General features: G+C 53.6%; 2 protein-coding genes across 2 annotated transcripts; both read left to right on the plus strand.

Moving 5' to 3' along the window:
• Nucleotides 1-210: 210 nt before the first annotated feature.
• LOC119302572 (uclacyanin 1-like) lies at nucleotides 211-1,314 on the plus strand. The gene has a single exon (XM_037579612.1). It carries the CDS (start codon nucleotides 886-888, stop codon nucleotides 1,261-1,263), a length of 378 nt encoding a protein of 125 aa, XP_037435509.1. The 5' UTR covers nucleotides 211-885; the 3' UTR covers nucleotides 1,264-1,314.
• Nucleotides 1,315-5,739: 4,425 nt separating this feature from the next.
• LOC119323025 lies at nucleotides 5,740-7,844 on the plus strand. The gene is made up of 7 exons (XM_037596590.1): nucleotides 5,740-5,885; nucleotides 6,190-6,258; nucleotides 6,630-6,713; nucleotides 6,840-6,935; nucleotides 7,031-7,117; nucleotides 7,215-7,294; nucleotides 7,398-7,844. Exons 2-7 carry the CDS (start codon nucleotides 6,228-6,230, stop codon nucleotides 7,575-7,577), a joined length of 558 nt encoding a protein of 185 aa, XP_037452487.1. The 5' UTR covers nucleotides 5,740-5,885; nucleotides 6,190-6,227; the 3' UTR covers nucleotides 7,578-7,844.
• Nucleotides 7,845-11,330: the final 3,486 nt, after the last annotated feature.

An 11,330-nucleotide genomic window follows, 5' to 3' on the forward strand; every position in this document is an offset into this window, starting at 1 on the left:
AACGCAAAGCATGTACATTACCCCTAGATGGTATGACCCGAAGGTGAAAAGCACGGCATTTGCGTTGACTTGGCCTCTCTGAATAGCCAACTCCTTGACCCACTCTTTCACAATCTGCATTTCAAACATGCATATTGTTCACCAGACGATAAATTACCAAAAGGTAACGCCAACTCGCATATGGCAGGAGGAAACAGCCACCTTGTCAAGCTTCCCCAGCACCTCTTCTTGCCTGGCGGCCTCCTCCTTGCTCTTGTACAGACCCAGCTGGGCCAAAAGCTGCGATTTTGATCAACGAGCAAGGCTTCAATCGGTTCATCTAGTACTTGGTTGAAATAGGAAGGTAAAGAAGAGCAGAATATACGAGTTCTGTGGAGTGTTTTTTTTTCAGCTCACCATAGAGAATTGGTAGCTGGTAAACTTGGTTGGTGACACATGATTGTGAAGTTGTTGGTATTTCACCAAGTTTCAGGCTAAAGCTAGACCCGGGTTCTGTCTGAAGTCTGAACTGACAAGTATAATAAGCTCAAGACTGCAGTGACTTTATTCATCCCTATCCAGTATACTCTACTAGTGCAGAAGTGAATTTGTTGTCAAAATTTACTTGGTTGTAAGCGGGAGGTGAAGAACGCCAGAATTATACAACCTGACAGCCCAAGATTCAGATGTTATATGTCGTTCATGTTGCTCAGGGAAACTTGGATCAGAAGTTCAGAACCCAAGATTCAGATGGCATGATGTAGGTGACTCCTAGCGAAATGAGAGCACGCGAGAAACGGCAGGGAGGGAGCGGGTGTTACTTAGCTCACCTGGGAAACGAAGAAGTGGACGGATGCGCGCAGGAGACGACGATACGAAGCGCTCAACTTGGCGGCGCCGGTGGGAATGGCGACTCTAGCGGCTCTGGCGCTGCTGCTGTGCATCTCCATGACCTCCATGGACGGGTGCGCCGCCGCTCAGTACAAGGTGGGCGGGCCGGACGCGTGGGGGGTGCCGCCGTCCAGCAAGCCGGACGTGTACGTGCGGTGGGCCAAGTCCGTCCCCGTCAAGCTCGGCGACGCCCTCTTCTTCCTCTACCCGCCTAGCCAGGACAGCGCCGTGCAGCTCACCGCCAAGGCCTTCGCCGCCTGTGACGTGTCCGACCAGCTGCTCAAGCTGGAGGACGGCAACTCCATCTTCAACCTCACCAAGCCCGGGCGGGCCTACTTCAGCAGCGCCACCCCGGGGCGCTGCCGCAAGGGCCAGAAGTTCAAGCTGCGATGATACTTGTAAGAAACAGAATCGTAGCCTCGGAGCGGCCAACCTGTGGCAATAATCGAATCAGAGCGGTAGATCGGTTCGAACCTGCTCCAATTCTTGCATGCTGTGGAGGTCAGCCTCCAGTGGCACGTCGAAGGACCGCATAATCTGGAAGCTAGACGAGGATCTGGAAGCCCGGCTTGTCAGGTATTAGGGGTAGAGGTTAAGTGAGAGGTTTGGATGGCTAAGATGAGATAAGATCTACGGCTGTCAGTGGTTCCCCCTTTTGCTATTATTATTTTTCCTTTGCTTCTAAGTTACTTTTTGTAATCCCTTAGCCTATATAAGGACCTGTAGCCGGATGGATTGTATCATTGAATCATTCTGTCAAATATTGGTTTATATATCATATATCAATATATTCCTACATATACACAGTATACTCGAGTTTCTTCGTGTTCTTCCTATTCTTGTTCTCTTTTCTCCAATCTTGTGCTCGATTTCCACCTTGAATCCATGTCAGACCCGCCTGGGGTCTGACTCACTCCACGGGACCGGCGTCCTCGTCTCCCAGTACCTCCGGCACACGTCCGCGCAGATGTACTGCCGGGCGCGCTTGCCGGAGGGCCGAGGGGCAATGGTGAAGGGGGCCGGTGCGGGGGCTCGACGGGAGGAGCGCGGCGGAGACGCGGGTGCTCAACGGCCGGAACGCGGCGGAGACGCGGGCTCCTCCTTCTTCACGGAGCCGCGGCGGCGCCCCGAGGAGGAGCCGGCCTCGCGGTCGTGCTTGCCCTTGCCGTTCCAGAAGCCCATGGCGAGGCGGGCGGGCGGCGAGCTTGAGGAGGAGGTGGGCGGGCTAGGGTTTCAGCGCTGTCGGGGTTCGAGGAGGCCGCTGGGTGGCGTGGGGCAGTGTGGACGACGACCCGTCCACGCTTCCCACTTAAAGAAGGACGGCGACCGCTCGACGTGCGGATGACAGGTGGGGCCACCCACTCGTCCGCATTGATGTGGGCGGGTGGGAGGTAGGTGGCCGCCTGCCACGCGGCCCAGAAGCGGATGAGGCGCGCGTCCGTTTGGTGTCCGCCGTGACCCAAACCCGGCGCAAGTTTGCGCTCGAAATGGGTCGGCCCGGACACAAAACGGACAGGATGGGTCTGGGCCGTCGCGCGCTGGGCTGCCTCATTTGTCCCTTTACCCCAAACGGACCGGAGCGGATAGGATAGGGTCGCGCGGTGGAGTTGGCCTCAGTGTCCACGTCCAATAACGACCAACGGTAAGAAAAAGGGGATGCGTCACACGAGGAGAGCTTCGTCGGGTTCTCTCTCTCGCCCATCCGACTGACCGGCTGTGTGGGTCCCGTGTTGTGACACTGGCCGACTGGCGCGTGAGGGCATCTCCAGTCGCGCCCCCAAGAAGGCCTCCCCAGGCAATTTTTCACGCCGGCGCCGAAAAAACGGCCCAATCGCGCCCCCAGGAGCCCGATTTTTGCCGGCTTGGGCCGAAAACAGCGTCGGCGAACCCAACCCGAACCCGGCGCGCTGGGGGGCGCCCAGGGGCGCCAGGGCGAGTTGTTTTGGCGCGAAGAAGCCGCGGGCCAGCCGCGTCAGCGACTCGGCGCCTCGCCTCCCCCCAACGGCCTCGGTTCCCACGGGGAATCAATGGCAAGGCTGCCGCCGGTCAGCCTTGCCATTGATTTCTTCACGGGCGGCGCTTCACGGGACGGCGCGCCGACGCCTCCCCTCCCTCGCACGCGTACACACGGGCGCGGCCCGGTTATAAAAGCCGGCGGCATCCACTCCACTCTCCTGTACCCACAGCCCGCCCGCCCCCTCGCCGCCGTCCAGCCCCTCCCTCTCCCTGCCTCTCCCGAGCGCCGTCGTCATGGCAGAACGTTTCCCCGGAGACGAGGCGGCGGCCAACGGCTTCGCCCGCCGTTCGCTCCGCGAACTGGAGTCCTGGCTCCTGCTCCACGAACATCCCGGCGCCGCCGGACATGCGCGTCGGGCCATCGGGGTGGAGACTCAGCGCCGGGGGAGTGCCCATTCCCCCGTTGCCCGACGCTGTGGCGAAGCCGGGGTACTTCGCCGAGGAGGTCGAGATCGCGCGCGCGTCCCTCACCGACGCCCAACGCTCCCTCCCCCAGTACGCCGCCGACAACCATGCGGCCTGGGCGGCGTATTTCGAGCGCCGCCAGCAGCAACGATTGGCGTCCACCAACGGCGCACCAGTGGTCGGCGGGCGGCAGAACAGCGAGGGGCGCCGCCTCTGGTGGGGCGTTCCCGGCCGCACACTCGAGGGCGTGCTCACGCACCTCGAGGGCGGCAACGACCCGCCGTTGGCGTACCCTCCGGCGCAGCTCCGACGCGTCGGGCCATGGGCGCCAAGGCGGTTCGGGTCCTCCTCCTCCTCTTCCTCCTCCCGATCCTCGTCGCACTCCTCCGGCACTCCGGCCCTGCTCGGCGTCAAGGCCGAGCCCGCGGCGGAGTCGCCGCTCGGCCGACGCACTCGCAGCGCCGGCATCGTCATCAACGAGGGCGGCCGGCGCGCCTCCTCCTCGTCGGCTCCTCCGCGCTTCGTCAAGCCAAAGACGGAGCCGGGGCTGGCGCCGGTGAAGACGGAGCCGGGGCTGGCGCCGGTGACGGAGCCGGGGCTGGTGCCGGTGAAGGCGGAGTTCGCCGACGACGACGCGGCCCTAGAATGGGCGCGCCAGGACTCCATTGCGATGGAGAAGGCGCGCCGGGAGAAGGCGAAGGAACGCCAGCGCGCCGCCCTGCGCCGCTTCGAGGAGCGACGACGCGGCCGCGACGAAGACGGGGTCGTCGTCCTATGCGACAGCGACGACGACGACGACGCGCCGCCGCCAGTCCACCATGGCGACGTCGGGTCCAGCCGGGGGGTCCGCGTCAAGGAGGAGAAGGCCGACGACGACGACGACGCGCCGCCGCCAGTCCACCATGGCGACGTCGGGTCCAGCCGGGGGGTCCGCGTCAAGGAGGAGAAGGCCGACGACGACGATGGCGGCGACGACTTCAACCCCTTTCTTTTTTAGATTACCTTAATGTAATGAAAATGCGCGAATTTGGCCGAAATTCGCCATGTTTAGCCGACGACGACGCGGCCCTAGAATGGGCGCGGCAGGACTCCATTGCGATGGAGAAGGCGCGCCGGGAGAAGGCGAAGGAGCGCCAGCGCGCCGCCCTGCGCCGCTTCGAGGAGCGCCGACGCGGCCGCGACGAAGACGGGGTCGTCGTCCTATGCGACAGCGACGACGACGACGACGACGACGCGCCGCCGCCAGTCCACCATGGCGACGTCGGGTCCAGCCGGGGGGTCCGCGTCAAGGAGGAGAAGGCCGACGACGACGATGGCGGCGACGACTTCAACCCCTTTCTTTTTTAGATTACCTTAATGTAATGAAAATGCGCGAATTTGGCCGAAATTCGCCATGTTTAGCCGAAATTTAACTACTCTTTTATCATAACCTCGCCGAACGTCCTTTTTTTAAAAAAAACACTCGCCTGGGGGCGGCCCTAGGGGCCGACGGCTGGGCGACGACTCGCCCCAAGGCCTTTCTTTGCGCCGGCTTACCCCAGGGGACGCTTTTAAACGCCCAGGAAGGGCGAACGGCTGGAGATTCCCTGATAGTACTGGCCCGATCGAGCGGCGCGACGAGGGAATCCGCGCACGCAGACGTATGGGCGCTGCCTCCCCCACGCGCGCTGCTCGGGCATCTCTGCTTTGCTGTAGCGGTAGACTGGCCGGCTAGTCCAGGAGGCAACAGAGTAGTAGATTCTCACGGTAATTCCTGCTCCCTTTTTACATTGTAAATAAAAAATAACATGCCAGCTCCATGACCATTTTGGGCAGAATGACAGCTAGTTTAAGAACCATGCCGTCGTATGGACTGGGTTTTTCCTAAAAAGGTTTGTGGATTGAATTTGTGTCCCGTGTAGCACGGACAGCCAGCCCGTAAAAAAAACCAAACTACCCGGACGCCATAAATTGGCCTCAAACTTTCAGGCTGACTTGCACTCCCTATATCCAACCCATTTTAATGTATGGTGGATATGAGGCGGCCCGAGTATGTCCGCCACGTCGGGCCGATAGTCGGATTTCACACGTAAACGCCCGGAAACTCATCGATCTGGTGTGTGTCTCCTCAGGTGGGGGTGTGAACGTCATGTGGCGCCCCTCCGGCTCGCTGCCAGAGGGTCAGAGCCTGACTATTTAAGCCATACGGTGTCCCAGGCCTACCCATATCCGTTCCCATCCTCTCCGTGTGTCCGGTTTCTCTACAAGAACGGGCTAGGCGCGTCTTTCGGTTTGTAGCAGATCTGCCTCCCTCACCATAGCTGGAAGAGGAGCAGCAGCAGCCGGAGCAGGAGTCGCAACACGTGAAGGAGGAGGAGGCGGCAAGGAGCTGGCTTCACCATGGCGGAGTACGAGGGCATGCCAATTTGAATCATATAGGATTAGTAATGAGTGTTTGATGCCGCTGGACTTCTAACTAAAATGCTATCCAATTTTGCAAACCAACATGCATTTGTGTCTGCACATGTACTAATTGTTTGTCTTGTTGCTTTACTCATCAGAGGAGTCCCTTAAGGGTGACAAGGTTATTGACATAGGTCAGAAGGTTCTCAATGGTAATTCCTAACCCTTTTGCTTATATCAAAAGAGATATCTGTCAATACTGTAATGCTTTTATGTCGAAATGACTGTTCAGTCCAATGCTTACTAGCATCTCTGTTTATCGTTGTTACATTGTTGCATTATATTTATATAGTCATATGTTGTCTTGGTATTGTAGTGGTGCTGTTCTCTAGTACATTTTGGTAGTACTGTATATCAGTTGTGTTCATCTATGGGGTATTTTGATCATCTTGCACTGAACTAGTTCTGTATCTATTCTTAGAACAGCACATCTAACAATAACCTCTCCCTCTGCAGATGGGGGGGTCGGCTTCACTGGCACTTTACCAGAGAAGATGGAGGCACCATCTGGTGAGATCACCTCTGGTAATTATCCAAAGTTCCCTTCCCTTCAAGCATCAGATCCGCCTTTTACCTATGCCAGATAATCTCATGATTGTGATTAATTTCTATGTATGTTATCCTAGTAAGTTTTTGTCAGATAAGGTTCTACTATCCTATAGTAATTACCAACCTTTTCTATGACACTTAATATTTTCTATCTGTTGTGTTATGCTGCTCTCTTTACAGTGGTTGCTCCTTTTTTTATATGATAGTACTCCCTCTGGTTCTTTTTTTTCTGAAGTCAAATTATCTCTACTTTGACCAAATTTAAAGAAATTTCTTATCAATGTTCATAATTACCTCATCTGCTTTTAGGGATCTGGTCTCAGTTCTGTCTACCTCTGCCTTTGCAGACAAGGCGGCCGGCCTCACCAACGGCCTTGTGGATTCATCAGAGACAACGGATGATGTCCACCTCCCTGGGTTCCTCTCAGCAGGTAAACGCATCTCCTTCTTGTCGTTCCCCCTTCCTTCACGGATCTGTTTATTTCTGCTGCTTTTTGTTGTTGGTACATTAGTTGATCTGTGCCTTTAATTGCCTTTGCGTTTTGGATCTTTGGCAGCAATGGTTCAAGATGTTGGTTCTTACTCCAAAGATCCTGTTAGCACACATTCAACCACAACCCGATCGTCGGTGTATTTTCTTGATGTGGATTGGAGTGAGCGTTTTTCCATATTATATCCGAGTCCTTATGCTGTTACATACTTATTTGATATTCAATTTTTTGGTGGTGGTGGCTTAATTTTTTTGCAGGTGGTTCCTTGAAGTTTTTGTTTATTGAGAACCCAACTAAGAATTACCCATGGACTGGACATGTTGTTAAACCTTTCAAGCCATTTGGTATTTTTCCTGTTCAACTTTTTAATGTCACTTTTTTTCCAGTGTATGGTATATTTTTGTTGAATTTGGCTTGTCTTGAATTATTTTGTGTCTTCAGATTTAGACGCTATGCACAAGTGTGCTGCTCGGCTTATTATCAATGCCTTTCCTGTTGAGGTTGAGGAGTTCTTGGAAGGTGAGTAAAGTTCATTTTGCTTTATGTGACTGGTGTGCTGTTCATTTATTTCCGAATCTATTTTTTTTTTTTGTGAAAGTTCACTGTTGATTTCTTTTCCACAGGTATCAAGTAGAGCCAGGCATGATTCGTCCATTTAAGGCTGCGCGGAAGCAAGGGACACCATCTCGCCATTCGCCGCCCTACCGCTCGTCGCGCACAGAAGCACCGTGCAAAGATACAGGGGGGTGGCTTTTACGACTCAGGCCCCATTTCCCATGGGAGTTATGGGGCTTATGGCTTTGAGCCATAGGTTACTGTCTGCCCGGTGCTGAGTTCTTAAAACGAAACCCGTCTTATAACTAGACACAAGAACACCTACACACAGTCGGTTGATAAGAAATGTACCTTTAGCTTACACCAGGCCTAGGAACACTTTGCATAGAGGATGATAACTTTCTTGGCTTTAACCAGACCAGGGATCTCTTTGCACATGAGTGGATTTTGTGAATGTTGTTTCAATGAATGCATGATGGAATGAAATGAATGTATGGCATCAGCCTATGTAGATTACTCTCCTTGTGATGTTTGAAAGCGTTGTGTTCATAGATGGGGTTTCTTCGGTGCAGTTCAGATGTGTGATGTGTGTTGGTGTCGATTGCATTCTCTGATTTTTGTGATTCTGCTTGCTATAGAATGGCTGTGCCGCTCTAGTATGTGAGCATGTAGGTTTGGTAGGCCCAGGCGCCCAGTTAATTGAGCGCAAGATGATATGATAGTCTGTTCCGCTTCAGATCATGGTCCGATGTGTGCAAGTGCAGACTCCCAACCATGCTGTTTCTTCTGATTTTTTCCTCTCTGTATGGAAGTTTCTTCTACGCAATACCTCCTGTTGTAATGCTGAATATACTTTATGCACACTTCTCACGACATAATGAATATACTTTGTTTTCTTCCTTCTAGTTTTTCCTTGCTTATCTTCTGTCACATACATGGACTGACAATGATAATTTCTTCCGTCTTGTCTTACCTTGGTAGAGTATCGTATTGAACCATGCCATGGAGCGTACACATATTTAAGAAATTAGCAAAACCCAGGCTTATAATCATGCCCACTCACACTGACACCCGGACCCCACCCCAACAAGACCTCGTCAACGTGGCAGAGACGTCTTTCTTCCCTTTCCCGTTTCATTCACAGCTGTCGAAACCTTTGCCCCAGTTTCAGCTTCAGGTTTAACAGCATTGCGCGTTTCTCAGTTTCGTCAGAGTGTATCTGTCAAGCTCGATCTAAGGTCTGACGAAGAATTTCAGGAATTAAGTGTAAAAATAGCCCCATAACGGCCTTGCATTCCAAGAAATCACCGTGGACCAGCCATATCGGCGGTCACCGCATCGGTTACAACTTTAGGGAGGTTTACCGACCACACATGGAGGCCGGCATTGTCGTCCCGCCTACCAATAGCCGCTAGTTCATGGGCAGGAACATTACATAGGCGTGGGCAGTATGTGACTTTCCACTCAATAAAACCCATTTGGAGAAGGTATTTGATCTCACGAAAGAGGGTGCCCAGGTTGGACCGATCCAGTGTAGTTGTCGTGACAGCCTGCTGGACTCCGGTGCAGTCAGTTTCAAAAACAACCCGTCCCATTCCATGGTCTTCTGCTAGCTTCATTGCATACATGAGGGCACACGCCTCGGCATGCAGGGCTTCGCTCATGTGTGCAAGTTTTCCTGCTGCCGCGAAGATCACCCCTCCTGAATGGTCACGGGCGATGCAGCCCCAGCCTGCGTGCCTGGACTCCAGGTCGAAAGATCCATCAAAATTTATCTTGACAATATCCGTGGCCGGGCAAGTCCAAATGGGCTTTGGTTTTGCGTTGCTCCTTCCTTGCTCCCCAAAGAACATACGCCATTCCGCGATGTGTTTTGCCAGCGTGAAACCAAACTCCTGGGTCGAGGCTCTATGCGCGTTGTGGTTTGCCTTGTTCCTTTCCGTCCACCACATCCATAGGAGGCAGATCGTATGTAGCTTCTCATCCTTAGGCATAGACACAATGAGGTTAAGAAATTGGCGCGGTGACTGACATGATAGCAGTTTCTGCCTACTCTGCTCCAGCCCGCAAGCCCTCCACATCTTCTTCACCTCCTGTAATCTGTGGCAAACCACACAGTTTGTTTCCAGCTGGACGCCGATCCGTTCCACATTCCTCAACAGAGGGTGGCTGTTATGGGCAAGTCTCCAAATTAAATGATGTACTTTCCCCGGACAATTGACCTTCCAGAGCTTCTGCCACATCTTCCTCTCCTCATTTTCCCCGGACGAGCTTTCCCCACGCGGTCGTGGCCGTTGTCTATGGAGCATGTCAGTATAAACCCGATAGGCCGATCTGACCGAGAACAAATCCTTATTGTCAAATTGCCAGGCCACAAAATCCTCATGATGTTCAAAAATCGGGATCTGCAGAATCACTGCCGCGTCCTCCTGACTGAAAGTCTGCTGCACTAACTGCTCATCCCATGTGTGCATGGCTGGGTCTATCAGTTCCGAGACCCTCGTCAGCAGGTTTGCACCTTGTGGAGTGCGCGGGAAGCGTACTGGTCCCGACGGCAGCCATGGATCATGCCACATGCGAATCTGCTGTCCGTCCCCCACTCTCCAAACCATACCTTCTCTGACTACTTGGATCCCCTGCAAGATACTCCGCCATACATAGCTGATTCCGGGTGTTGGTATCGCCGATAGAAGGTCGCCATTGGGGTAATACTTGGCACATAGGACTCGAGCACATAGAGATTCAGGGGCTTGTAGGAGGCGCCAGACTTGATGGGCAAGCATGGCAATGTTGAAAGCGTGTAGGTCTCGGAAACCAAGGCCACCATGCTCTTTTGGTAAGGTCATTCTCTCCCAGCCCACCCAGTGGTGTTTATGTTCATCATCTTGGTTTGCCCACCAGAACCGGCATATATAGCGCAGATATCATCGCAAAGGCCCTTCGTCAGATCAAAGCAGGCCATGGCATACGTGGGGATAGCTTGGGCCACTGTTTTGATCAAAATCTCCTTCCCCTTCTTTGATAAGAGCCTAATCTTGTACCCTTGGAGTAGCTCCCAGATTTTGTCCCGGATGTACTCGAAGCATAACTGCCGGGATCTACCCACGTAACTAGGGAGGCCTAGATACTTCCCTTGCATTCCTTCTCCTCTCAGGCCCAAACTGTGGAGCAACACTTGATTCTTCTGGACCGGAGTGTTCTTGCTGAACTGTATTGCCGATTTGTCCCGGTTGATCGTTTGACCCGATCCCCTTTCATAAACCTCTAGGATCTCATTTATGGTGGCCATACTCTCCTCCGTAGCCTCCATGAGAAGGAGTGAGTCGTCAGCAAAGAGCAGGTGGGTTATGGACGGTGCAGTAGGTGCAATCCTTATACCCCGAAGCAGGCCCAACTCCTCCGCCCGGTTGATCAAAGACGAGAGCCCTTCTGCACAAATCAGAGAGAGATACGGCGAGGCCGGATCTCCTTGCCTCAACCCCCGCCCCGGAATCACCGTGTCCATACAACCATCATTGATCTTGAAACGGTATCGAACAGTGGTCATGCACTTGCAGATGTGGTCCACAAACGCCGGTGCGAACCCGAGCTGGAGCATGATCTTCTCCAGGAATGCCCACTCCACACGATCATAAGCTTTTCTCATATCCAGTTTCAAAGCTGCAAAGCGAGTGCTGCCCGTCCTCTTCCACCTCAAAAAGTGGGTCATTTCATATGCCAAGATAGTATTGTCCGAGATCAGCCTTCCTGGGACGAAAGCACTTTGGTTGGGTGATATTATTTCACTTAGGATACTCTTCAGACGGTTGGCTAGCACCTTGGACACCAGTTTATACACAACGTTACAAAGGCTAATCGGGCGTAGATCCTTTAATCTCTCTGGGTTCTGAACCTTTGGGATCAACACCACTAGGGTGTCATTCCATCCCTCGGGTATACTGCCGCCCTGTAACACGTGCAAAACCTCGCGAACAACATCCTCCCCAATCAAATGCTAGTAGT

The sequence above is a fragment of the Triticum dicoccoides genome, chromosome 1B (genome assembly GCF_002162155.2).
Source record: "Triticum dicoccoides isolate Atlit2015 ecotype Zavitan chromosome 1B, WEW_v2.0, whole genome shotgun sequence".
NCBI classification, from domain to species: Eukaryota; Viridiplantae; Streptophyta; class Magnoliopsida; order Poales; family Poaceae; genus Triticum; species Triticum dicoccoides.

Excerpts from the sequence above, each read along its gene's own strand:
- LOC119302572 (XM_037579612.1), top strand. The coding sequence starts at position 886 with ATGGCGACTCTAGCGGCTCTGGCGCTGCTGCTGTGCATCTCCATGACC.
- LOC119323025 (XM_037596590.1), top strand. The coding sequence starts at position 6,228 with ATGGAGGCACCATCTGGTGAGATCACCTCTG. Across the intron at positions 6,259-6,629 it reads ATCTGGTGAGATCACCTCTG|ACAAGGCGGCCGGCCTCACC; the intron begins GTAATTATCCAA and ends CTGCCTTTGCAG. Across the intron at positions 6,936-7,030 it reads TTTTCTTGATGTGGATTGGA|GTGGTTCCTTGAAGTTTTTG; the intron begins GTGAGCGTTTTT and ends ATTTTTTTGCAG.